The following is a 27,658-nucleotide window of genomic DNA, read 5'->3' on the forward strand; positions in this document are numbered from 1 at the left end:
CTGCGCGTGACGTCATGTGCACGAGCCTCATTAGGTAGCAAGTCCTCGGCCTGTAGTGCACGCCAACAAAAACAAACTAAGATATTATATTCTTCGTTCGAGGCACTATTCTTTCTTGTCGCGTCCTCCTCTTTCCCTTCCTCTTACATCTCATATCACTGGGTATCCGCACGACCGACTTTATCTGGCGAGAGGTCGGCAAAGGACATCGAGGAGGAAAGCGCGCGCCAACAAGATAACGCGGAAGAAATGCCGAGCGCATCCGAACCACGTCTGAAGTGCTCTGAAGTAACGATGAAGAAGTTACTCAAACGAGAAGACGCGACGTTGCTCACGCGCACCCAAGAAACTATGGCGCCGCTCCTGTTGCCCTCGCGCCTCCGCCGAGATCTCGCCCGGAAAAGTCGCTCGTGGGTATACATGGTCACCATTTGCACCCTAAAAACTCAACTTCACCGCATAACACGCTGTTAGATCAGTCACCATCCCGAATGACCTCGCTCTCCCTACTACTGATTCGTTGAAAACGGTGCTCGTATACATTTTTTTTTTTGTGACACTTGTGCAATTTTATAAACCGTCACAAAAGAAAAAGCGTACGACCCGTGCGAGAAAGTCGCAGTAGTTTTTCGCTGCGGCGTCATGTACAACGAATAAAATGACACCCTGCGAAAGAACAAGCGGGCATGTGACCTACAGAGCACGCGGCAAAGCGCTGTTCCGTACACCATTAAAAAATCCTCCCTTCGTGTAAGGAGCGCATTGCAGAACGAGCGGACGGTGTCACGCATCATGCGCTCCAGCACGTGACCAGTGACGTGCGGCGTCACAGTTCAAGCACGTATAAGCGGCGCGTCAGCTGTTAAAGAAGAAGGTTGGCATAGCAACGACGGCTATACGTCACGCGAGGCTCGTGTCGGTCGGCCGCGGCTGCTTTCTCCCATTGTTATACGCTCTGCAAGTAACCAAGCGTTCTGCGCATATCTCCTCTCCCGGTTACTCCACTCGGGAAGCCCCATTGGCTACGGCGGCGCCCTCCCTCTTCCCTCTCACTGCCTCCACTCATGCGCAGAGACGCACTTGCACAGCGTATTGGAACTTCGATAGCGCAGCGACGATACACCGCAGAGCGAAAATATTTTGCGTGCAAGACGTTTTCATGGTGTAGAAAATTTGGGCGGAAAAATTACTCTGGTACGCCCATGCGAGCACGCGGGTCCATTTTGCACAAAAATATACAAGCATCACGCGAGCAAGAATCTCTCAGCAAAAAAAAAAAATTATATATATATAACGCGTGTGTAAGCTGTTACTAATAGGCTCTCACATTCTTTCTCCAGGTGTTCCGCTCATAGTGGTTGCCACAATGCTTTCACTGGACCCGCATCACTACAGCAACAGGCGTGAGCTGTGAGTCTCCAGTTTTCCTTCCGTCGTGCGGTCTTTACAGAACTTTACCTTATAAGTACTGAAATAAAGTTAAAATCCGGGCGGGTTGGTGATCCATATTAAAAAAAACAGTTGCCCCTCACAGTGGGGTTTTTTATCGCTCTTATTCCCCCATAACACGCTCAAGGTCTAAGTAGGATCCAGAAAAATATCGTTCTTCCGTGTGATCGGTTGAGAAGGGGAAACATACGTATTTTTCCCGTAAAGGCGTAGGCCTCGCTTTCTGCTTAGACGTAAGTGTACGCAGAACATTCCAGAATGATACAACGGGCGTCCGAGGAGTTATCGGCCCAGCCATCAACGAGATGCATGCCGAATACAACTAACGTTACTTTTCGACGGAGTCCCTGCCTCTTAGGGCCAGTTCTCGCTTCGCGACGCCCGATGCGGCGTCGTGAGCGGGCGGCGGAAATAGACGCGCATTTCCGGAGTCGGGACAGGAGAGACGTCGAGCCAAAAAAAATGCTATGCCGACCTTCTTTCACGACATCGGCGAAAGCTGCCGAGAACGACAGCTGGTGACCAATTAGGTGACACAGAAAGGCCACGCCTCCTGATCTTTCGTCTGCTTTGGAGGACGGAGTGCCCAGGTCCCCCAAGGTCGCCATTTTCCCATGTATTTGTTCCTATCCCGATGCGTGCAGTGCCGGAGGCCGCCCTTAGATACCCCATTGTTACCAGACGTTGGCTTGCGTTTGATTGTAGCGCGCTAAAGATCCAGTTGAAGCACAATCCAAGCCAGGCCAAGTCACCGAAGGAGAAATGGACGACTGCGCCTGCGGCGCCTGGTACGACAGGTACGCTATGTGATGCACGCAGCCGTGTACTAGATCCTTCCCGATCGCTCAACACGTTTAAAAACGGGACCCAAAAGTGAAACACGACACAGAAAGTTGTTATACGCGTTTTATTTGGACATATAAAAACGAGATTCATTCGCAGAAACAACAAAAACATTTTGCCGCTAAACTTAGCGCGCTGAAGTGATCCGGAACGGCAACAGTGGGGTATCTAGTGGCGGCCTTCTTCGTTGCACGCTTTTCCGAGGTGAGTTTGGGGGACCTGGGAGTGCCACTGTGGTGGGAACATGAAAATCGTACGCGCTGACGGGGCGGCGGAAATGCGCCTCTACTTTCACCGCCCGCTCATGAGGGCGCTTCGGGCGTCGCCCTCAGCGTCTCTGATCCCGACGACCCTTGGATCACCACAAGAAAAAAAAAAGGAGATGGATTGCAAGTCTTATCATCCAAAAGAACGTGTCACAGACATAGCTCGGCATTTCGGGTCGGGAAACTCACGATCACAATCATCTGATAAGACATGAGCTCAGCCGCGTGCTACGCGAAGGTCGACATGGCGTATTGCTGAGCTCGACCATGCACGCGACTATTTTGCAGGTGCTGGCCCCATGGACGCCCGCTGGTCTATGGCTTCATCCTACCAGTCGGGTTGACGCTGGGGGCTAACGTTGCTGTCTTCAGTGTAGTCATCTATAACATTTACTGCAGACGACACAAAGCCTTACGAAGCAATCAAAGCCAGGTGAAATTAGCCAAAGCTCAGCTTCGTGCCACGATCCTCATCGTTTTTCTCCTGGGCAAGCATGCAACCTTATCTAAATCAAGTCCGCATTCTGTGTCGTACGCTCGAACGTAACTCGACTGCTTTGCCTTTCAGGCTTGACGTGGATCTTCGCCTACTTGAGCATCATCGACGCTTACGGTGTTAGTCGCGTTTTTGAGTACCTCTTCGTGGTTTCCGCCAGTCTACAGGGGTTTGTCATCTTCCTTTTTCACGTAAGTGACGTTGACCGTGCGACATATTTGACTTAGATATAATAAATGGGGGTAATATATCGTACTTGCCGTACAAGTAACGTACTATAATATATAGTATCCGTAAAATAAGGTACCGTAATAATAGATTAATTTACTGTCATGAATAACGCAATTTTTAAACCCATGAACGCAAAGTGTGCGCGGATTACGCTAGGCGTTGAAAATGCGAGGCATACGTCTTTCTATGATACTTATGTAGATATGTTAGTTTCCAAAAAAAATACATCATCCGCAACGCTCACTTTTAGGGGACCCAAAGTCAACTGTTAGGGGGAAGTACACTCTTAAAAATGAACTTCACCGCATAGCACGCTCCTAGCCAACCATAATCCCGAATGATATAGTTATCTGCCCTGATTTGTTGAAAACGGGAGGCGTACGCCTTTTTGTGACAATTATGAACAGCATAAGTGTCACAAAAAAGGCGTACGCCTCCCGTTTTCAGAAAATCAGGGCAGTTAACTATATCATTCGAGATTATGGTTGGCTAGGAGCGTGCCATGCGGTGAAGTTCATTTTTAAGAGTGCAGTGTGTTACGTAGTGAAGTTCTGTTTCAGGAGTGTAGCGCGTATATGCTCTTGCGGAATTTCGATATACGAGAGTTTCCGAGAACCGGCGGGATACCTGCTGTCGATAGGTCGGTTCGTGCTCCTGTGCCTCTGTCGTACCGGGCGTGCACAACCGGTTCCCGAAAACTTTCTGTCTCAAGTACGGCTGCCGTGTGGAAGCCGACGCTGTCAATGTTATAGCCGCGCTCACTCTTGTCATAATCATCGTTTCCAGGTAGCGTACGAACAAACAGCGAGAAGGCTATGGAGAAGCAAGTTCGTTTACTGGATTCCGCGAATGCCTGGAGAGATTAGAGGGCGTAGGCTTCATTCGGACGAAGGCTCTTCCTCAACTGCTCAGAAGACAACGTCAACATGAAGATGACAGATGGGCATCGTTGCCGAACCTGTCCCAGCCCATGAGGAAGAATTGCTCAAATACATTTCTTATTTATGGCAACAAGATCTGAAAAGCCGTTCTGTCCGAACAGTGTTGCATTTTCTTACTGCGAAGATGAAGTTTGTAACGACATCTACGAATGAGGGTTGACGAAGCAACGGGAATCATCGAGTATAGCCGAAGTTGGCTCCCCATACTTTCTTCTACCAGGTCAGACCAACTGAAGTTCACCTTTAAAAAGTGTCATGAGAAGCTACAAGGCATGAAAACGGTACGCAGGCCTGTCTAAAAATGAAGCTCAGTGACTGTATAGCACTTGCCGCCATAAAGACACTGAACATCCCTTAGACATTAGTCCTTGGTATATTGTCAGGCAGGTGGAACAGGCAACAAACCAACGCAAACTGTCTGGTTCAAGATAAGTTTGAATGAAAATTGAATGACTTGTGGTGCGCACATTGTCGATCACGTAACCTTCTTACTGATATGAGCACCACAACGTCAAGATCATATTAATTCAATGAGGCAAATTGGCCACATATGACGCGTAGTGAAGCACAAGAAGGACGCTCTTCCACTCCCTTATCCACCATTGAGTTATGTCCTTGCATCAGTGAATTACGTCCTTTTGCGCTTCACCGCGACCAGACGCGACAAAATATGTAAACCGAAACCAATGAATTCTCCTCCCATCTTTTGATGGAATAAAGATATGTATGTAACTACAGCAATAAATGACCCGCTTCGGTGGCAGATTTTTCTCGAAGAGGTGTCCACTGAAGGTCCCAAAAAGGGTAGTACCCACACTCTTAAAAATGAACTTCACCGCATTGCTCGTTCATAGCCAACCGCCATCTCGAATGATATCGTTATCAGTCCTGATTTTTTTATAACGGGAGGCGTACGCCTTTTTTGTGACACTTATGCTGTTCATAATTGTCACAAAAAGGCGTCCGCCACCCGTTTTCAACAAATCAGGGCAGATAACGATATCATTCGAGATGATGGTTGGTTAGGAGGGTGCTATGCAGTGAAGTTCATTTCTAAGAGTGCATTTTAATGCCGACAGCGCACTGCTTTAGACTGTTTCATTTTTACGAAACTCGTTTGAATTTTTATTTAAATAATGAACGCCTCCCACTCGTTCACACGGTGCGCAGCTTGTAGGTGGTATCGGACAGACACTTGTAAAAAAGAAAGTTCTTTGATTTGTGCACCCGTTCGCGAATTATACAGCCCGGGGATTTAACTGAAACACCCGGCATATGCCTTCCGCATATGAAACGATGCTACGCGAACATATTGGCGCTGCACAGATTCGCGATACAGTCATACTTGGCCCTACCTCCTATAGTTTGTCCGTTCGACGCGACTGACCCTGAGAGGCAAAAACCGACGACAACGACGAGTGAACAACCTCCGAGCGTCGTAGAATCATACAACCAGCCCGCTCAGACATCCGAGCTGTGTGGAGCTAGAGACGTAGAGACAGGGCGAAAAACGAAATATTCAAGAAAAATATATTTTTTTTAATCCATTCTAAATGTAGAAAAACTCAAAATTTCCAGACGGCGTTTTTCGTGCCCCAGCACAACGTGAGTGACTTTCGGTTTCACATTCAGTCTGCAATGTACAGGGTTCGCCACGATAAACTTCGGGGTTTGTAACGAAGATAAAACAAATAAGAACAGTGTCGGAAAGTTAAAGTAGACGTTAGAGGACGTATTATTTTCGGCTCCTTTCCGTAGATGGCGAAGCAGTCGAGCGCGATGTTGCAGACGACATCGAACATGTGGAACTGAATGCAGACTAGTTCTCTGCGACCCCGCTTTCGACCGTGTCGCTAGCTGAGGAGAGTAGCTGGAACACAGGTATAGCCGATTAGGCAGCGGCGGTTTTTTAATTTTCACGATTTATCCGCAGAGTAACAGACCAGGCCGCATTATGGACATAAAATTTGGGGGCATAATACGTCCTCTAACGTCTACTTTAACTTTCCGACACTGTTCGTATTTGTTTTATCTTCGTTACAAACCCCGAAGTTTATCTTGGCGAACCCTGTACTTCGATGAGCACCTGCGAAAGATCGCCATCGCCATTCGCGGAACAGCATCAAGGTCAGGGGGGTCGCATTCGCTCGGGAAACCTTGATCACAAGGGAGCTGCCATCAGTCGGTCGTGGAAGGTGTTGACTTGCGTTGGTTGGTTCATTCCGCTAGACTTGACGCGTTCGTTTTCCTAAATTCATCACTTGCTGACTCATTTCGGCGTACTATGTGCGTATCTCGTACGTATTTGTTAAACAAGTAGCCAATGATTTCCCACCACAACAGTTGCTTGCGTGCTGTTGTTCGTTCGTCACTTTATTCCCACCAAACTCGACAGACTAGACCAATAAGTGGCGGTTGGTCTGGTTTTTCTCATTTCCGATTCTCGTTGCTTCGCAGGGTGGCACGAAGATCTCGGTTAATTCTGTGTATTCTTCTTTGGATTACTGTTGTCTTCGGAAATACATGCCTATACATTCGTCACGATTTATTTATTTCACTCGCAAAGCATACAAACGCCGCTTCAGCACGTCATAGGCGGTAAACATGTTCATCCGTGTCGGTGAAAAGCAAAGGGTTGACGCATCCGCATTAAGATATCCATCCCCGAATTTTGATACGCAAATGCGCCGAAATTGAAAAAGCGCGCCTGAAAAGTGCATCATCTTCGCCGGCGGAGGCGTGTCTAGGCGTGAAGGCGGCTCATGTGGCCCGCAGGGCGGCACCTGTACCCAAACTTGTACGTATCTTGAGTACGTACTCAAAATACAATATTTCAAGTACTTATTCCGGTATTTTGGTACTCTACTCAATACTTTTTCCACCAAGTATTTTCAATGTATTTAATTTTTTTTTTTTTTGTATTTGCTATTCAGTACTCAAAATACTTTCCTTCCTCGTCAAGCCAACTCCAGCACACTGCCCGCCGTGCCGAAATTTTCAGCTCACTGGAATTTAACCCCCTATCTTTGTTTCTTTTTTTTTTTTTTCGGGAATTCGGGAATCTGTCATTTATCCTCCTGTACAATAGGCTGGTCCCACGCTTGGGCTTGCTTGTCAATAGCCAACTTCGTCAGAAAACCGTTCCTATTCATATTGCAAGGTGAATCACCAGGGGAACAGGTTCAAAAGCCCGGCATTTATTTCCTTAGTCACGAAAGCAATAAACGCGTGAGAGATGTTGAAAGAGCATACAGGAAGGATTTCGAAGTTTTGGGTCAGAACATATCAACAAAGATTACTTGGGTTCACCGAAGTGCACCAAACATGACTTGACATCAAGACCTTGCACATGAAAGATATGCTTAAGCATGGTTGATGAAGTTTATTCCTCTGCTTTGTAAGGCAACGTTCAGAATACGCGTTTCACTTACTGCTAATACGAAGTCACGTTAAAGGGTATCTTAAATAATTCTCAGAGTATTTAGTACTCTACTCAAATTACTTTCAGTTTTGAGTATTTTGTACTCTATTTTAAATACTTTTTACGTAGAGTATTTAGTATCTTATTTTAAATACTTTTGCACAGTATTTTGTACAAGTCTGCCTATACCCCAATCATCTTCATCGCTCCAAATCACGTGGCTAAAATCACGTGATATGAGGGCTATACCATCTGCGCTCGAGGTCGCCGCGGTTTCGGCTCATTTGCGTATCAAAATTCCGGGGTCCATACCTTTACGCACGGGCGTGTTTTAGGATTTTTAAAACGTGAAATAGGTTTCGACTATAGGTTGGTCCATCATTCCAATTTCCCGCTTTTGCAAGAAATCTCCTAATTAAAGAGTTCACTAATGAATTTTAGGTAATTAGTCATCTTGTAGATGCGTACTTTCTTCGAGAGGATGTCAGCCTGTATGTAGACAAGGCAATGTTACGCGTGCATTGAGCAATCGGAGAATGAGGGCACACTGTGCGGCAGACGGCGCGGATGTGCTTTTCTTTTTTTTTTTTTTTTTCTTGTTGCTGGTAACATCCTGTATATATACATGTCAATAAACGATTTCAAGCTATAGTAACAGTCCCTTCATCTTCTTCTCTTCTTCTACGCAAGACGTCATTTCTGCTCGCCAGTTGCCCTGCTGCCGATCTCAGCTTCAATCTCACATAAGTGTGAGATGAGAATGGTCTCAAAATGGCTTATGCAGTCGTCTCTCCCTCAAAACCTGACACTTTACTCATTTGAGTACGAACCCACCGTTGTCATCAACGAACTCACCGAGATTGAGGGCGAGACCCTCACTAGGGCCGCCACTGTGCTGCCTCTCGGTGGGGATCCTCGTTCCGGTTTCGTTTCTGTTACTTACAGTAAAAGCTGCCATATTAGTATTAGAATGAGATTTACATATGTCGTTTTCGTCATGCATTGCCAGGAAATGTCAACGCGGAACAGTAGTTCCCTGCACGTGCAATGCCTTCATCAGGGGCGGATCCAGACCCTCGGGGGCGGTTTCTTTGTCGGAGCGCGTAGTGTGGGTTTGGGGAGAGGGAAATCCAACGTATAAACTGACGTGTTTTTTTTAGGGGGGCGATTGCCCCCCCCCCCTTGGATTCGCCACGACACGGTTCGTTCAGTGAAGCACCAGGGGGCGACTCCCAATCTTCTCGGCGCCAATACAGAGATAGTGAAGACCTTAGGGGAGATCTTCTTGGGAACAGCAACGGGGGGAGGGGGGCATTTTATGACCGACTCCCCTTTGCCTCTCTCCACCGCTTACGCAAAGTTGGAGGGAGACCACAGCATAGATTGAGAAAAACTAGACACCAGATGTGCACCAACTCCTCTTGCAACTGTAAGACGGGACAACACATCACATTTCAAAAACAGTACTGCCGATGCCCTAAAAACGAAGAGCAGGATCAACTAACAGCATAAAACAGTGTGTACTGTCATCGAGCAACATAACTACCTATGGAGGTAGACTCTTTTACACGAACTCTAACACTAACAGCCAAAGTGTGCAAAAGTGTATTGGCATCAAATGCAAGGCCGGCCACAGGGGCCGGCTTCCTGTAGCATCTCAAACAGACTCGAACAACATTCTGAATACCAACTCTCGCCTAGCGACTAAGGCTGTTTAGAGATTGCTATACGTGTCCATTTCGCCATGCAACAGTCCAAGACACTGGAAAGCTGCAAGTGGGAGAACAACACGAGGATGTGGACACCTCATAGGTTAACATGGAACTTGCCATTGTCCACCCTGAAGAGGATGTCAGAGGTCATCCAGCGACGGTGAAACTCAACTGCTCCAAGCACCGCACGCTCCCTGCAAAGAACTTTGCGAATACCGGCGTTAACTAGCCGAATCACCTCCTGCACACTGCGGCTCTCCTGCGCGTGCACTCGTCGACAGCGTGAAATCCACACTTGGTAGTTGATTTCGACCACCAAGAGCACAAAATGCCGCCTATCCCGCTGCGAGACAGGGAGGGGGTACAGACCACGAACTGTGCTCCACTCAACATCCGTCAGGCTATAGAGGCCTGCTGCACGATGCCACAGGGCACCCGGCAAAAAACATAAACTGAAAGCATGTTCTTCTGACTCCCTGTACTCGCAGAAGGGACAGCCGGGTGACGTTATACCAAAACGGGGAAAACGCTCACGCAGCGGCAAGACGTCATGCGCTAAGCGCCACTGAAGACTGGCCCGACGGGCGTCCAGCCAGCCAGCAGTGGTCGTACGCCACGCTATGTGGCGCTGAATATGCGTCGAGTTCGGGGGTGGCCGATTAAGCGCAAGAAGTGCCATGTAAAGGCGCCGCACAGGCCATGATGTTATGTCGTCATCAGGGAAAGAAGCTCGCAGGCTGCGCATTGCCACAACGTATGCCTCCAGGTGGGGAGCCACGCACTCTGAGCGCGAGCGAGTGTGTGTCAGCTCAGAAAAAAAAAAAAAATGTCGGGTCCTAACAGAAAAGTCGGTAGACCCTGAGCAGGATGCCGCTGCTCTAGGAGACCCTGAAAGATCGCGCGCAGACCTAAGGCAAGGCACTTCACTTTGAAATCGGGCACCAATAGGCCGCCATCTACGCGAGGCTGATACATACGACCTCTTGATACCCATTCAACAGAACTGCCCCAGATAAACTGAAACGCCGCACGTGTAGCGGCCTGAAGAGTAGTCCGCGGAGGGATGGAGATATTGGCTAAATACCAATATTTACTCAGAAACCAAGACGCAGCAAGGCGCGCTCTGCAGGTAATGGGGAGTACGAGCTCTTTCAAGTCACGGAGGACAGGAGTACTGGGAGGACAGGAGTACATATGGATACGTGCCCAGGTACTGGGAGATATTCCTGAAGGCAGGAAATCATACCCAAGAACGCGCACGGCATTCTTCACAGGAATACCAAAGGGCGCGGAGCACGACGTGATGAGGTTGACGAAAAGTAGTGCGCTTTTATCTCTATTGATCTGTGCATTAGAAACCCTACCGTAGCCTTCAATTACCTGGAGAACATTCCCGATAGCTTCCTCGTCGGTCAGGATGAGAGACAGGTCGTCTGCATACGCAAAAAGCGGTAACGCAGATGTGCCCGGAAGGGCAAGCATCCGGGATGCAACCGAGGATGCAAGGGACTCTAAAAGCGGGCTAAACACTAGGGCATACAGTGCCGGTGACGTACAGGGGGCAGCCCTGGCGGACAGACATAAAGGTGGCCCTGGCGGACAGCCACCTTTATGGGGAAGTTAGCGGAGGTACCCCCATTGACACCAATGGAAGCTGACGCACCAGCATACAGTGCTCGGAACCACGATATGATCTCGCGATCAAACTCACTCGCCTCCAACACACGGTACATGTATTCATGAAGCACACGATCAAAGGCCTTCCTTTGGTCAAACGACACTAAAACACAAGGTCGCCGCCGACTACGTGCCCAGTACAAGGCATCTCTTAAAGCCTGCGTATGAAGCGTGATGGACCGCTCAGGGACAGCACAGGCCTGGAAAGGAGGAATGACTGTACCAAGAACTGGAGAGATGCGTTGCAAAATCGCTTTTGATAAAATTTTGTAGTCAGTATTAAGCAGCGAAACAGGACGATAGGAATTTGGGTCTTGTTTTTTGGAAGCATCCTTGCACAACAAGGTGACAATGCTCTCACGCATGGACGAACAGAGGAGACGTCGTGCCAAGCACTGATTCAACAAAACTGTCAAAGGTCTCCGAAGAGTGGACCAGAAGCATTTATAAAATTCAGCTGGGAGGCCATCGGAACCGGGAGACTTTCCTGTGTGAAGAGCTTTGACGGCAGCAGTATATTCGTCCTCGGAGAACGGAGCTGCACTGAGCTCGATACGTCGTGCGTCCGGCAAAAACGCTCGACCCTCGACGTCGGCAGGCTGCACGGAGTCAAAAAGCGCCATAAAATGATCACGCAGCAGTGATCGAACTCCATCAGGGTGCTCCTGAACCGAACCGTCGGTTGCAACAAGTTGCTCGATGACACTGGGAGGCCGACGGAGGTAACGGCCAAGCAAAAGGCGAGAGCAATATGCTTCTCGCGACCAGCGCTCGACAGTCTGTGCTGCCGCAAACTGGTCCCAGAAACGTAACCTAAGAGAGGCTAGCCTCCCTAGCACGTCCTGTATGGCTTGATCATTGCCTGGGCCTCACGACCCAGGATGGCGCAAAATAGACAGCACTTGCCGGAGGTGCACAAATTCCTCCCAACTCTCCCTGGCACGCCTAGCTCTCCACTGACGAAAAAGTCTCGCGGCTCCTAGTTTGGTCTCTTCCCACCATTCCGGTGAGACTAAAGTGTCAGCGCAGCGATCAACAAGGAACGCTTTGACGTCATTACCAATTTCTGTGTCTCGCAGTAGCTCGGCACAAAGCCTCCAACAGCCGGATCCGGAGCGAGAACCTCGCAACCCAGTGAGCGAGGGACGCACACCCTCATGGTCAGAAAGGTCTCCAGAGGGAAGCACATCATATTTCAAAACATGGCTACCCAAACAAGGAGAAACGTACAAACGGTCAAGTCGGCTATGTACACCCTGAGCATTACACCACGTGTACTGGTAAACTCCAGGATTTATGTGCGAAAATGCATCTATGATTCCTAGGCCGCCAACTAATTGCAACAGGCCCTGGTTTACAGGCCTGCTTCCACTCCCATTACCGTCAATAGTGCAATTAAAGTCCCTCGCAAGCAGAAGGTTTGGGTTACCCACCATGAAATAATCGAGTCCCCTAAAAAATTCCGTACGGTCACCCCGGCGGACCGGAGCGTACAAGTTCACAATTCTGAGAACTGTGCCCGCTAGGTCCAACTCAACCGAAATAACGCGACCATCCCAATCGTGATCAAACCACTTTACCACGCCACGATAAGATGGAAAAATTATAATGCCAACTCCTGACCGACGAGGTGAGCCATGCCTAAAAAATACCCTAACATGATGGTTCGCCTCTAAATTCCTGACAGCCTTCGCTGAAAGAAAATGAGTGTCTTGCAGCAAAAGAATATCAATGGAATGACTAGAAGCCCACTGTAATACTGAAAGTTGCAGGTCCCCCAAGGTCGCCATTTTCCGATGTATTTCTTCCTATCCCGATGCGTGCAATGCCGGAGGCCGCCCTTAGATACCCCATTGTTACCAGACGTTGGCTTGCGTTTGATTGTAGCGCGCTAAAGATCCCGTTGAAGCACAATTCAAGCCAGGCCAAGTCACCGAAGGAGAAATGGACGACTGCGCCTGCGGCGCCTGGTACGACAGGTACGCTATGTGATGCACGCAGCCGTGCACTAGATCCTTCCGATCGCTCAACACGTTTAAAAACGGGACCAAAAAGTGAAACACGACACATAGAAAGTTGTTATACCGTTTTATTTGGACATATCAAGACTAGATTCATTCGCAGAAACAACAAAAACATTTTGCCGCTAAACTTAGCGCGCTGAAGTGATCCGGAACGGCAACAGTGGGGTATCTAGTGGCGGCCTTCTTCGTTGCACGCTTTTCCGAGGTAAGTTTGGGGGACCTGGAAAGTTGCTTTGTATACAGCGAGAAAAACCCCTACAATTCAGCGTAGCCACAGAAAGTGCCATAATTTGAAATAATGCCCTCACAAAAACTACCATTACACGAATGTTGCTTCCTCTGAGACAACAGCTGACGCCTCTGCCTCCATATCAATGTCACCATCATTTTGACCCCACGCTTCGTCGTCACCCGAATGGGATACGTCGCTCGGGAACCAGCGACCATCATCTACAGCAGGCTCTCCCCGAGGCACCTTCTCGCCCCCAATATGACGACTGCATTACAGTTGTCATGGTCACCCTCATCCTCACTTGAGTCGCTCGGAAGCGGCACGGAAACTACGGAGGACATCCCCGCCTCCACCCCATCCACTGTGTTAGGAGCGACAACAGCTGCAGGCTCCAATGCCACAGAATCCGCGACCTCCGACAGTACATCCGCAGAAGGCGCACTCTCTGCTGGTGCAGACCCAGCGCCACCGGTCGCCGAGACATTTGGAATGCCCACCACACGGGACTCCCAGGTTTTCACCGAGCATGACTTAGCAGCATGATCTCCCCCACACCTACTGCAGGGTTTCTCACAGGTGGCATGACCTACCTCCCCGCACCTAGAGCACACAGGCGCCGAGCAGGACTTTTTAAAATGTCCTGACTGCCCGCACCTAAAACAAGTTCTCCGCATACCTGGGTAGCGAAATATAAGTCGCCTACCCCTAACGCGGATGAAGTTTGGCACCGGAGACTTCATTTCCATAATCACACGGCCGGTCTCTATGAAACTGAGTTCCGGATGGTCGTATGTCTCGCGGACAATGTCCTTTACTGTGCCATACTGGCCCAGCACTGAAACAACGTGCGCGTTATCCATACTAACCGGTGCCTTATAGACACCGTAACTACGGTGAGGTTGGTTTCCAAAGAAACCAAAGGAATGGCAACACCATTTACATCTACAGAGGCCAAACGTTTGAGAGTTGCAGCCCCTTGGAGAGACATAGCTTCGAGCTCAAAATCTGACTCATCCTGGTGCTGAAAAGATCGAATACAGCCACCAGGAGCCTTCTTCACCAGATCGAGAAGGAATTCCACGCGTGACACTGCCGACGGCAGTGTTCAAAATCAGAACAGGGACAGGATCACTCACCGCAGCTCAGCTTCGTCGTGGTCGTCGTGGAGCAGAGAGTATATTGACACCAGAACGGAGGGTTAGACAAGGAGAGAAATAGAGAAATATATGTATATATATGTATTGGCATCATCGTGAAGACCAGTCAGAGAAATAGAGAAAGGAAGAGAATTAGTGCGGCGATCGCCGCAAACGCGCAGTTCAAGTCCAGCCACTCTCACATATCATCAGTGCCAGTTATTCAAGTTCGCCGGTGTGAGGGAAGCTCAACAATGAACGTGCCCGCTTCCCTGTCCCCTCTTGCGGTACGCAATGACGACGACGTTTCAGTTTTCAGAACTGGAATAAATGTTGATGACGGTGATATGGGAGGACAAGAGCCGTCGCGAGGCGAGTTTGCGCCCGAGGCAGGGCAACTCTGAAGCGCCCTCTCCCTCACTGCCGTCAGAAGCCTCGTAAACAAAGAAAATAAAACGCCTATTTACACTGCCGAGTCCGTAAATTCAAATTCTCTTGATCCCTGCTTCATACTGTCCAACAAACTTGCCAGGGCTTGCCGTCCGGCGACGGCTACCGCTCTCGCACCCCTGCGCCACGGCTCTGATGAGAACAGCTAAGCTTCAGTGCGCAGAAGGTGAAGAAACTATATTTAAAAACTAAAACGACTATTTTGACGCAGCTTCTACGTAAAGTGACGTGAAAGTCGGCATATGCTGAATGAATAAAGACATGATGGTGAAAGTCAGGGCCGGTGCTAGGGGTGTGCGGGGCCTGAGGCAAAGGCATATCGCGGGGCCTGCTACACACCAGCAGTAATGAAAAGATAAGAAATGATAATATTTTCACAGTGGGAGATTTTAGCAGTACGGGAAATGGCAGCAGGAGACATGGGTAAATGAATGCGACAGAGGAGGAAAAGGTAACTGAACTAAAAATATTAATAAATGTGCTGAAATGAGGAAACAATTTTTCAAGCAAATCAGATATAGATGTGGCAAAAACGAAATACAAATAAATATGAATCCTTACAGCGTTCAATATTTCGTACAGTACATTTGGTAGGCTCTGTGCCTAATATTTTTATTGAATAACTTATTCGTTTGCCACATTAAAAGCTTTTTAACCTTCTCTGAAATACTGCTATGACGCACAATGAGTACCGCTTTTTCTGCGAAGGTAACCAAGCCGGGCACGGCAGTAGCGTAGCCAGAAAAAATATTTCTGGAGGGGTTCAGGAGGAAATTTGCATAGGAGAGAAGGGTTTACTCCTCGTTTCCCTATCCCAAACGAGCTACCAAATGTACGATTTCGGGAGGGGTTTGAACGTAGCAAACCATGCCTACGCAAGAGACCGTTTTTTTTTTCGCTCTAACCCCTCGGGAACCATTTTTTCCGAGATCGTTTCTTCCGTCACCAAATTTTCCGGGGCCATTGTTTCGGGGTCGTTCGACCAAATTGGCGGACACCTTGGAATTGATTCTGTAACTGAACTCTTTGGAGACTACATTTCACACGGCGGAAGAAACGCATTGTTTGTGTTCACGCCGGATGCGCGATGCAGAAGGAGCATATTCCGAGGATTCAACGAGTGCAATTGTCCAAAATGGGCGCAAATTGATTAACATAATAAATCTCAGCCCCGAGCAAAATACTAAGCCGTAGGGCTTATCGGAAAAGTGTGGAATTCCTGTGCTGTCCCACCTGAAAGGCGATTTTACAGATGAATATTTGTTGCATATAACTCGCACTGATAAAAGTACTGTACGTTTCTGTATATAAGCGCCGTTATATATTTAAAAAAAGTTATCTGAAGAAGTCCTGCGCAGGATGATGACGCGCAGGACTTCTTCAGAGATTTTTTTTTAATGTATAACGGCGCTTATACACAGAAAAATACTGTACTTTTATCAGTGCAAGTTTTGGGACCCTGAGGCAACAGAAGCCTTTCTTTCAGGTGAGGGAAGGTTGGGGCTGGCCTAGTTGAAAGGTGAAATACGCTTCTGTTGTTTGCGGTTCCATGACCTCACAGGTCAATCTGATGCCTTCCTGGTTTTCGGGCCATATGACCATTTGGGCCTTCTGGGCATTAGGGCCTTCTGGACACCTTATGCTGCCCTGCTCATTTGACCCAAATGCTCAAAAGGCGCAATTTCTTTTCGGGTCTTATGAACATTTGGGCGTTCTGGTCACTTGGGCCTTATGCACACTCGGGCCATATGAGATATAACCTGCTATACCTGGAAAACGTTTTGTCTGTTCAGGCGTCATTCATAAGACCACGAATAATCCCTTTGAAGGTTTTTGTTGGCCTCGGAACGACCCGTTCATAAATTGAGGGCAAAAACGCTGGGCAACTCCTAGTTGGTTCCCAGAAATTTCATTCATTATTCGAATATCGAGGTTCATAAAACGAGGGAAAAATGCATGTAAAAAGTTTGGTTCTTCGTGCTAGTGTTCATAAAACGAGGGAATTCCTAAATCGAAGGTTCATAAATCGAGGGTTGACTGTATATTTTTTTTAATACTTTCGCATTTGGCTGGGTCACCCTGTGTAATGCAAAATCCTACGTATAAGGATCGTCCTTCTTGCTATTTTCTTGGGATCACGGTCTTAACTAGGCCTCACGTTGCAACGCCCGGAAGCCACGGTCCTGATGGGTTTAGATGGTCCCTGAAAGGGACGCGACCTTCGGTACTACTTTTCTTTCAATGGGAGGCAGTGAACAAATGCCCGTTCGTGGAATCCAGCCCTCTCCTTCCGATTTGTTTCGGTTTTAGTCTGTCCACTAACGTCATGATAGCGTTTCTCTGGTAGAGGTCTACTCGAACGCTTTGCATCTTACTCCCTGTGGGCGCACAGTGGTTCAGCTTCATTTCAATGGCAGCGGTTCTTACTTCCTCAATAAAATACTGTCATTGATTGAATATTACCTTTTATGGCAAAAAATGTCATTAAGGAACCGGAGAGAAAGCAAGAAAATATGTGGACGTGAGTCAAAAGAGAACTAAAAGTAACTTGGAACTTAAGTTAATTTGGCAAAGTTACCTGAAAAAGAAACGAGTTCCTCTGAAAGTTACCACGGCCAAGTTACCAAAAAAAGGAACTTAGTTACACTAACGCGTTACCTCGAACTCTGCCATATACTCACTCCATATACTCACAGTATATGGAATTAAAGTAGTTTGTGCAGTGGCGTATCTAGGGTGTGGCAGGTGTGGACAGGTGCCATGGGCGCCAGGTGAACAGGGGCGCCATTATGTGGTCGCGTGTAAATGTGCCAGGTAGGGCACTCAACCTGGCACATTCATAAATGATCTAAAGCACCCGCCATTAAAGAGGTTGTAGTGTGAAACATAGTGCGGACCACACGAAAATGCATCTCCAAGGAGATCATGTTAACCATGTTGCCATGGGCGCAGGTAGCTCTAGATACGCCACTGAGTTTGTGAGTACTTTTGTCACGAAATCTCCGCTTCGCCGTTCCAAGCACCAGCCTCTATTTTGGAGATGGTGGTGGTGGTGGGTGGTGATAGAGCTTGCCGTTGTCGGCCTCACGTATGTGGGCAACGTCACGACTGACGCCCTGGGGGAATGTGCGTCCTGGGCCGACTTCTAAGGGAACTGTGCCGACATATGTCTGAAAGCGTCTGAGGAAAACCCAGGAAAAACCCCAGACAGCACTATTTTGGAGAAAATTTGCTGTCACGGTAGCCCCCACGAAAAATGGTAACCAATGAAATGCGCCTAAGTTTGATTGACATGTCGAGCCTTTCTTTAGGCTGCTCCTAATGGCCAGACTCCCTTTTAATCAGGGTGTCGAACCGAACCCGAACTGAAAACCGTAGCCGAACTGAACATGAACACTGTCCTGTACTGTGAACTGAACCTGTCTGGAACCGAAATTTTCATGACACTGTTGAACCCGAACCGGCGGAGCAGAACCGGAAAAAATAATAGCCGTAACCGCGGTTCGCAACAAAACGCTTCGGACATAAAAGAAGTCCGAAGCCTCAAGCACCTCCCAATACCCGAACGGGGACGCATTGGTATCCATATCATGGATTTTGCAAATTTTCACCTAGCGGTCAAACGAGGACTCAGCGCCCTTTTTAACATGTTGAAGTGCATTGTCCTTGTGAGCGCGGCGATCTGCTCTTCAGAGAGGAATCGCCACGCGGACGAATGAAGCAGGAACAGAGGAGGCCAGTTGTGTAGCTTAGTGACTCTAGTGTAGCTCTATAGGACGAACAACCTCCCTAAATTTCCCTTTAGACGCGAGAAACATGGGAAGTGGAGAAGGAGCGTGCGCAGAACAGTGCCTGTTTGATTGGTCGTGGTTTGAAAACTAAAAGTAGTTCTGATTACTGGTAGTGCAATTGTGACGTGACACGTTGCCTTTGTGTTGTGGATTAACTGGTACACTGCTGTGAGCTCGGACGGAGCAAGGCTGGAAGACTTATTTTCGACATTATTCGGTACGATTGCAGAGCGACTCACGCTGCGAATTGAGTGTGCCGGCAAGTACCGCAGTCTATGTGAGATGCTGTCCATCTTGTTGGGCTTCCTTTTAGCGTATCTTGCTGGCACTGTGCGTGTGAAAAAAAAAGAAAAAAAGATTTTGGGAGATTTGGGAAGTATCAAGACTACACAGTCCATCAGCATGGATGCTATTTGCAAGTGTTCGTCCATTTCTCCTTGCCCTCGCTAAAGGGAGTACCTGACCACTAAAAACGTCAATGCAGACAACAGCAGTAACGTATTAGCCACGCATAACCTGATCAAAAGCAGTTCTATGGGAGATATAAAATGGAAGCGTTGAACCGGTTCGATTTTTGGCTTGGCTGAACCGGAACGAAATCAAGCAAACCCCTATTGACATTGGAGGGCACACAGAAAGCCCGTGGGTTCTATCCTGCAGCTGGGTAACCTGTTGAGAGACTTCCCTCTTAATTAGATAAGATTTATTTACGTGTCTTTCCTACTTTTTGTACCTGTGACTGCCATTTGGGAGTCAGTGCTGCATCAAAAGGAACTAGGTGAAAGTACTCTGTTGGAAAGAATAAAGTGGATTACTTTCGCTGCAATCAATTCTCCTTGCATCATGTGGAACAGTTACTCTTATGCTCTGGAGCTGAACAGTTTTCTTTGAACCAGAACACCTTTTCGTCAGACACCCTTTGTTCAGAGCGAGTTATGCGCTAACCAGGAAGGACCACCTAGATATGTCAAACAAAGCACGATATGTCAAAGAGAGGGTCTTTATTGAGTGCTCCACATGCTTAGACAACCTTCTGAGCCAGCTCCTTCGCCTTGGCACGCTCCAACTTTGCAATACGAGCTGCTGACTTGTTGCCCAGAAGACCACCACCCCAGTGCTTGCGGATCTCCTCGTAACGATCGTTGAAGTTTGTCCTGATCGCTTCCACCAACTTGGAAAGTTGAGAGCGGTCCTCCCTGTCGAAGGGGCAGAAAAAGTTTAGCTAAGACACTTACCCGCAACGAAGCCACTTATGCGCCCCGTTCAGAGTTAAAAAGCTCGTATAGTTGTGGTTTGATTGAACATCACTTCTTTTCAGGATTAAACAACTCATCACGATCGATACGCTAAAGAAGCAACCTCATAGAATACTCACGAGTTGGTCTGGGCAAGGGCGAGACACGTGCAGGTCTTCCTGCGCACAACGCGGCCCAAACGGGACTTGTTCTTGACTATGCAGTACGGGACACCCATCTTACGGCATAGGGCAGGCAGGAAGAGCACAAGCTGCAGAAAGAAAGCAGGTCCACCGATCAATGCAAGGACAATGCAATACTGTATCAAGGCAGTTGCTGTATACATAGGGCCTGACTTTTTAGGGTTAAACCCGTATCCGCCCGATATTTACCCCCCGAACGAAATCTGCAAAATTCGGGTTTAACCCAAATCTACCCGAAAATATCCGGGTTGCGTAGCACACGCATAAGCATTCATTAATATAAAGTTTGATAACATTGCTAAACATTAGCTTCATGTTAAGACAAATTTTTATTAAACAAAAAAAAATCACCCGAATTCCTGACGACAGAATGTGCCGTAACAGGATTTAACCCGAATACACCCGAATTTTCAAATGAAAAATATCACCCAGTATCGACCCGAAATCCTTGCGGTCATTCATTGTCGCTTGCCATTCTAGGTAAGCCGTCCGAAAAGTGAATCACAATGTTGCCATACCTCAAGGGGATCAACATCGTTGGCAATGACAACCAGCTGAGCCTTTTTCTGCTCCACCAGGGAAGTGACCGTGTTCACACCCTGCCGCACGACAGGCAGACGACGGGTTGGGACATCCTCCTTGCCCTTTGACTTTTCCTCAGCGCGCTGCATCAACCTCTGCTTCTTAGCAGCCTTTGTCTCTGGACGGTACTTGTCGAGTAACTTGAACAGATTGGTTGCTGCAAGAATGTTAAATCAGTTAGAGAAACAGTTCCGTAAATGCTCTGCATTCTCATACACTACAGAATTAAATGACTCAGAGAAAGAGAATGTCAACACTTAAGATTCAGGTGAAGAAATTCAAATGTTTAAAGACATCATGGTGAGCAGTTGTAAGGTGCTTCAATAAAAGTGACTGACCTGTTTGGCGATCAAGACACTGGGTGAACTGGTTGATCGGTGGGGGAACCTTGATGCGCTGGTAGAGTATGGCCCTTTGACGCTGGATGCGAACGTACTTAGGCCATTTTACGAAGCGAGTGAGGTCGCGTTTCGGCTGGATATCCTGGCCTGAATTATAAATTCACTTGCTGAGTTAAAGCACACATGCACACAGCTGTGCCCGACGAATATAGAAAACGAGCCGTACCTGTAGAGTTTGCTAGGGCCTAGCCAACTAAGGCATCATAGGCCACATGCCACAGGCATTCTAGCCTTACTCACCGATGCTGAAGTTACGAGGGCGCTTTTCAAACAACGGGTTAACCACCTTCTTCTGCTCTGGTTTTTTGGAAGACAGCGGAGCTGCTGCGATCTTCTTCTTCCCCTTCTTTCCCTTGACATTCTAGCGATCAAGAGTATGGAGATGAGCAAGACTGTCGATGCTTGAATGGATCCGCGACGTAATTTATCCTGATGACAAGAAATAATGAGTGCCTTACCTTCTTCTGAACCATCTTTACACGTTGGAGATCAAAGAAAAGACTTTACAGGTCACACTATCAATGATCACCGCAGATTACCACAGTAATCCAACGTGATGGAAAAGAAAATGGCCGCGCCGTACTGTGCTTTTATAGTGCGTTTACCGGAAACGGAAGTTCAAAATCAGTGCGCGACAACTGCTTGCAACGTTGATCAATCATTTTTAGCGTTTAATCTTCAGATATTTTTAGGTTGACGTAATTTTTGTTGTAAAACAAAAATTATGCAGTCCCTCGCACGCTAGTAAACTTGGCCCTGGTGGCATTTCGATGTACTAACGTCTACTGTTCGCTGTGGTTGTGGTGCCGGCAGTGCCGGTTTGTTCTAACTACAGTGCACTAAAACTAGGATAGTTCACCAAGGTTTGACGACTCTACTTTTTAGTAAAAATTTCGCGTTACGGAGCATCCAAGTGACATCGTTATAACGTGAAAACACCTAATTGCAGTATGGCTCAGCAGAAAGGGCTCACTCAGAGCAAAGAAGCCCTCCTGAAGTCATACAACAAACGGCTCAAAGATGATATCAAATCCATGGTTGACAATTTCTCAGAAATGATCAAGTCTACGAGGGTCCCACTTGAGGAGGAGGGCCAGGTTCTGCGTCCATTGCAAGTGACTGAAGATCAGTACGAAATGCACGTTCGTGCTGCTAACATTGTGAGTGATTGTACTATGAAAATCTACGTACCGTCTAATTCGTAGGAAACACCTCTTCTATAGCACATTATACAAAACATATTCTGTGCTTTTTTTTTTTCCCCTTGTATATGCATATTCTGTACTAATGGTATAGGTCCAGATGGAGGCAACTGTCTGAGCGCTTTCGCAGAAATACCGCATTCTCTGTTGTTCTGTCTGTTCTAGGTCCGAGCCGGAGAATCACTGATGAAGCTCATATCTGACATCAAACAGTACTTGATCCTCAACGACTTTCCATTCATCAACGACTCTATCGCGCAGAATAGTCAGCGGTACTGCGCAGTACAGATGGACTGCGATCAACGACTGATGGCCTTGCGGGACGACATGGCTGCAGAACTCTATGAACTTGAGGAAGAATACTACTCATCGTGTTATAAGTAGCCAATACAGCTGTTAACGTGTATTCCGAAGTTGTAAATGACCTACGGAACCATCACAATATTCACGTGTCTACGGGTACACTGACTGCCATTGTGAAGTAGCCGATTTAAGTCCGGTACTGAACGAAATCGGAGTACCCACCGACTACGAGCAATGTACCAGACGTGGGCCAAGATGTGGTGCACTGTGGGAAGCTACAAGGTCTGAACCCATCCTTGCCCAAAGTGTACCCGACCAAATATTTTTGTCTGTGACTGAGCCTCAACAAAGCGCGTATTATTGCAAGAATGTGAGCCAGACCAATACAGGACCCGATGAATTATGCTATCGCAAGAAGTGGAATGTAACCTATTACAGGAGCAATTGCACGTCATATTCCTTGGATTTGCAAGGAATCACTTCTCACAGCTGTTGTGCCCACACACTTTGAAGTAGCGGAAAAATAAATGTATCAGCCATTTGCAGCATTCCACAACAGTATTGACACCCCTATCTAGTCTTTATTTTGGAAGTACTTAGACAAAGCTTAGCCCTAGCAGCAGTGTTTTAGATTTAATTTTAAAATTTGTTACGTGCCTGTTTATTTCTAGACTGGCAAACAGAAAGATACACAATCTAAAAAATATATATATCTTGTAGAGCTGCATCCACCATGAAAGTGAAGTGATGAAAGTGTGTACGTCAATTTACCGAATAGCACAAAAGGTTTTGATGTGTGCAATTTGTTTCCCGGAAACAAACTCGTAAACAGAGCTTTCTGCGTTCACCCTTAACTCCCCAGTTCCCCTGGAGCTGCCGGATCACGACCGAGCCAGGAGCTATACGTTACTTTTGCTGTTGCTTTGTTTGTTTGTTGCTTTCTGTGGCGTACTTTAATGTCAATTTCTACAATGATTATGACTCTATGGTGTGAATTACTTGTTATGGTGCATCTTACTGGCCTACTTAACAATTTTATAGGAAGAAAAGAGGGTGTTAAAAATGACTTCTGTGCTACTTTAAGTCACATATTCGCGGACACTACCAACTACTCCCGTGGCATAGTGGTTAGGACCATAGGCGCCGACTGCGGGGGGTGCGGGGGCCCTTCCCCCCCCCCAGAACATGAACTAGGGGGGGCGCCGCCTCCTCCGGGAAGTCCCGCTAAGAGACTGACACCAACCTTTGGGGCTCGGAGCGCCCGGGTCAAAAGAGCGAAGAGGCACCAACCCCAAAAATGCATCTTGCAATTTGTAAAATATGTATCCGCCCACCATACTCATTATCACAGTAGAAGGTGAGGCGAAGAAACACAGAGGATGACATAACACATTGACTGAATTTCGCCCAAAGCAGTCAGATCAATGAAACGAAAGCAGTCGAAAAGGTACCTGCAGCTGCCAGTGAGGTGCAACGGTAGAATCTTCGGAACGCATATCCGTTGGGAGCTGGTTCAACTCCCGCTGGTCCATTTCATTGACCATATTCATTATATTGCGCGCATTCCGGGTCAAACACCGAGGATTCAATGGATTTTGTTCCTTTCACTCAGTTTTCAAAGGCGTAATGCCTTCAGTTGTGCACATGTTCACTGTTTACGTTCTCTCTGTTTTTCTTTTTTTCTGTTCTTCCTTCCTCTTATTTCTGTACCAGTTCTGCATACATCATAAGATCCCGCCACAGTGTGTGATCAGTTTTGTGTTCTTCATTTTTCTTTCCTTTCCTTCTTTTTGTTTTCTTTTGCTTTTTTTTCTTTTCCTTTTTTGTCTTCCCCTTTCACATTTTTTGGAATAACACGCCGACGTCCATCTGGCTTACCATTCTTTTTTTTTTTCTTAATAAACATATCGCCCCCCCCGCCCCTGCCAGAGTACTTATTTCGCGGTGCGCCCTTGCCCCCCCTGGGAAAATGAAAACTCTCCGCCTCTGGTTAGGACGATCGTTTTCCACGCCGAGACCTGGAGGTGACATAGATTCAAATCCTGGCACCGGCTTTGCTGTCTGAGGTTTCCCCTGGGTTTTCCGAAGACTTTACAGCACAGTTCCGCCTGAAGTCGGCCCAGGACGCATTCTAATCCCCCTGTTCCCCACTCCTTCCCTGCTGTCCTCTCTCCACTTCTGTACGTCGCGCATAGCCACAGTTGCATCGCGGCGCTAACACGGAAGTAGAAAAAAAAAATTCGCGGCCACTAAATTTCGCTAAATCTAGACGACAGAGCTCGTGGTCCGCGTAAAGCATGCTTGCATATGCTTGTTAGCAACCACAAGTGAGAATAAAGTTTGCAATTGTAGCGTTTTCGAAGTGACCTTCCCCGACGAAGTTTATATGAGAATAATAAGGGTTTTACAGAAAATGCGCGGACCACTACAGTGCAACGCGTTGCTCCTGTGTGTTTGAATAAAGTTTTTTAAAAACTTAATTTGACGAAGAGTGTCAACTTGAGGGAACTTGAGGTCACTAAATAAGCCTATTTAGTGAGTCTAAGGTAATTGAAATATGCACTGGTAGTCGTCCTGAACGTTCGGCGCTAGCAGACGACGCCTACCTCACACTGTCGCAGACTCAGTCTATTTGGCCATATAATTCCATGCTAAATTGCATCGCTATATTGGAATGCTAAAATTGAGTACTTAACAATCCGCGCGTCGTAAACTTCTATGCGATCGTACTTAGACCTGCTATCACATTTTACGTTATCCAACGACATCGCCATTCTGCTCTGCTTTGCGCGGGAGAAATAATTGGCACAAATCGCCCGAAAAACAACTAGACTTGTGTGCAGCCGTGCACAAACGATGCCTCAGATATTCCACGTGGTTCGCTGTCATCAGTGCGAAACGTTTCAGGTGCATCAGGTGAAAAAAGTAAACAAATGGGTGTGCAAATTATGCGGTGAAAAGCAGTCCGTAACGCGGGTAAGTGCATGTTACGTCCTACCAGCTGGCCCAGGTTCCTGTTGTTGATCAGATGTTAGGTCTCCTCAGGAGTACGGAAGAGGATCTGGCAAGGAGTGCAGGATACACGTTCAGAACCTAAATTCGATGAGAGGCGCACTATCATCGTCTAGTCTGAATGAACAGGAACAAACTGAAACGGTATAAAACAATTTCTCTACTTCTGCGCTTTGGAGTTGGAGTCGAGTACAATATTTAAAATGCACTGACATGCTGCTGTTTGTATTATTGATGCATTGCATTATTTCCCGCAAGTTTTGAGTTTTCATTTGCTTTATTACCCATGTTATATTACCTGTTTTTTAAACCTCGGAACTTTAATATTGCAGAGTTATCAAGAAGAGTTGGTCCCTGCCGATGATGAGCAGGATGCCATTAATAGATGCGAGCAAACATCTACAAATACCCCAGTGAGCAAGTGGAAGAAGTTCGTTGATAGCAGCTTTGAGCAATGCTCAACACTGAACCGAGCCAACGAGGACCCATCTCTAGAATTTGTCGAATCATGCAGTGAACCAAAACACCAGTCATTGTTACACTGTGAAGACGTTGCTTCTGCAGATGTGCAGGAAACTGAAAGCATTCAAGAAGAAAACTATGACCTAAATGCAGGTGTGGGTTTGAGAGCATGCAGCACTTTGAAAAATCTGCTGTCACGTTCCAAGTTTTCCAGTCTCCAGCTCTGTGATGAAGACTTTGAGTTGTGAAATTTTCACAGTTCCTTAGGTGTTGTTGCTGTCTGCATTCATGTATCTGCTTAATACAGTGGCAGCTGCTGTGCATGTGGGGTTCGACTAGCATGAACACCATAGGCATTGTTTCTGTATGTCAAAATCTTATTTGTGAACAAACGCACAGCCTCAGGGCAAAGACAAAGGAAGTGTGAAAGCTCAGAGCCGAGGCAGTGTCTGCAACGTGTGTTCATGGGCGCTCTGAAACTGCAGTAATGTGGATATCAGACAAGTTAAAAGTTCATAATATGACCCGAGCTGCTCCTTAAGTTTCCTTGGCAGCGCGGAACCTTGTAATGAATAAAAATTTAGCTTCATGAACAATCAAAACAGTTGGTATCCCTTTGTTTGTATGCCTACCTCATCTTGCATAAAAATCGCGCTAGAATCCTACCCTGAAAGAACTTCCTTTAGCACCTTTAAGCACGTGCTGTAACCTTAAGCTCAGTTATCTACCATATCACGATGCACCATCCCCAAGCCACGTTATTTCGTAATGTTGCAGGTGTTGCAAATAGATAAGCATTTCGTGTTACCCCACTCTTGGGGCATCGGTCCGTCCGCTCAGCAACGTGGGAAAAAGCAGCACAGCCAAATGAGCAAACAAAGAAGGCTTATTACCAAAAGAACAAGCACGTGCAACGTCCAGCCGGGACAACAGCCGGGAACAGCAACCACCTTTTCGGGAACACTGTTCCCTTTTAGAGCATTAACAGGAACACCCTCACGGCGTTGTTCAAACACGTGCCTGCAAGACCGTTATCTGGCCCCTCATCTCTCGGCCTCAAACACTGTTGGCGCTATTCATGTAACAAAACCCACAACACAGTATACATAGAGCCACATAATTTTTTGGGTTAAGCCCACGTGAAAAAATTTTTTTGCCAACAATTTGCATCGTCATCATTTCAGGTGAGCCCTGGAAAAATGAACTCAGCCATGTGCAAATTCAGTCGCCCACACAGGATCTCAAGTGCCACTAAATACTTCGCACTCGGTGTTGCTGCTTGACGTCTTGTGTTTGTTTCAAATGTGAAAGCGTTTTTTTTTAGGTTTCCAAAAAATGTTCAGAAGATTTGTTTCCTGATGACCTCCCGAAAGTAAAACCAAATTTCAACGCATAGTACTATGGGGGTTGTGCAAAATAACTCAACACCCCTATTTTTACATAGTTCAATTGAACTCTACCTCACAGAGCTGCCATCACCGATAACAACCCCTTTTTTTTATCAGTCACCGAGATCGTTCAGTCGTTGATCAACGTTGGTAGTTTAGGTGGTCGAAAGATCTGCTCCTTCGGTTTAGCAAAAGGATATG

The 27,658-nt window shown here is 47.1% G+C and overlaps 3 protein-coding genes and 1 long non-coding RNA gene across 4 annotated transcripts in view; 3 read left to right on the forward strand and 1 right to left on the reverse strand.

Annotated features, from left to right (window-relative positions):
• LOC135368170 (uncharacterized) overlaps nucleotides 1-4,316 on the forward strand; it is an 84,033-nt gene extending 79,717 nt beyond the window's left edge. Inside the window, exons 29-32 of the mRNA XM_064601293.1 lie at nucleotides 1,341-1,410; nucleotides 2,847-3,046; nucleotides 3,127-3,245; nucleotides 4,072-4,316. Of these exons, the coding sequence (XP_064457363.1) occupies nucleotides 1,341-1,410; nucleotides 2,847-3,046; nucleotides 3,127-3,245; nucleotides 4,072-4,215 (533 nt within the window). The 3' untranslated portion in view covers nucleotides 4,216-4,316. The remainder of the gene's footprint in view (nucleotides 1-1,340; nucleotides 1,411-2,846; nucleotides 3,047-3,126; nucleotides 3,246-4,071) is intronic.
• Nucleotides 4,317-19,655: 15,339 nt separating this feature from the next.
• Nucleotides 19,656-21,672, reverse strand: LOC135369353 (large ribosomal subunit protein eL8-like). The gene is made up of 6 exons (XM_064602946.1): nucleotides 21,549-21,672; nucleotides 21,331-21,451; nucleotides 21,028-21,177; nucleotides 20,626-20,846; nucleotides 20,045-20,175; nucleotides 19,656-19,865 (listed from the first exon to the last, which is right to left on the reverse strand). Exons 1-6 carry the CDS (start codon nucleotides 21,561-21,563, stop codon nucleotides 19,691-19,693), a joined length of 813 nt encoding a protein of 270 aa, XP_064459016.1. The 5' UTR covers nucleotides 21,564-21,672; the 3' UTR covers nucleotides 19,656-19,690.
• Nucleotides 21,673-21,865: 193 nt separating this feature from the next.
• LOC135369354 (mediator of RNA polymerase II transcription subunit 22-like) lies at nucleotides 21,866-23,156 on the forward strand. Its single transcript, XM_064602947.1, has 3 exons — nucleotides 21,866-21,953; nucleotides 22,040-22,250; nucleotides 22,458-23,156. Exons 2-3 carry the CDS (start codon nucleotides 22,041-22,043, stop codon nucleotides 22,674-22,676), a joined length of 429 nt encoding a protein of 142 aa, XP_064459017.1. The 5' UTR covers nucleotides 21,866-21,953; nucleotide 22,040; the 3' UTR covers nucleotides 22,677-23,156.
• Nucleotides 23,157-25,368: 2,212 nt separating this feature from the next.
• On the forward strand, nucleotides 25,369-26,665 carry LOC135369355 (uncharacterized). The gene is made up of 3 exons (XR_010415089.1): nucleotides 25,369-25,571; nucleotides 25,641-25,751; nucleotides 25,940-26,665. It is a non-coding gene; the product is annotated as an uncharacterized LOC135369355 (long non-coding RNA).
• Nucleotides 26,666-27,658: the final 993 nt, after the last annotated feature.

Source organism: Ornithodoros turicata, chromosome 9 (assembly GCF_037126465.1).
Source record: "Ornithodoros turicata isolate Travis chromosome 9, ASM3712646v1, whole genome shotgun sequence".
NCBI lineage: Eukaryota > Metazoa > Arthropoda > Arachnida > Ixodida > Argasidae > Ornithodoros > Ornithodoros turicata.

Excerpts from the sequence above, each read along its gene's own strand:
- LOC135369353 (XM_064602946.1), bottom strand. Across the intron at positions 20,847-21,027 it reads GTGTCTTGATCGCCAAACAG|CAACCAATCTGTTCAAGTTA; the intron begins GTCAGTCACTTT and ends ACATTCTTGCAG. Across the intron at positions 20,176-20,625 it reads ACGATGTTGATCCCCTTGAG|CTTGTGCTCTTCCTGCCTGC; the intron begins GTATGGCAACAT and ends TTCTTTCTGCAG.
- LOC135369354 (XM_064602947.1), top strand. The coding sequence starts at position 22,041 with ATGGCTCAGCAGAAAGGGCTCACTCAGAGCAAAGAAGCCCTCCTGAAG. Across the intron at positions 22,251-22,457 it reads ACGTTCGTGCTGCTAACATT|GTCCGAGCCGGAGAATCACT; the intron begins GTGAGTGATTGT and ends TGTCTGTTCTAG.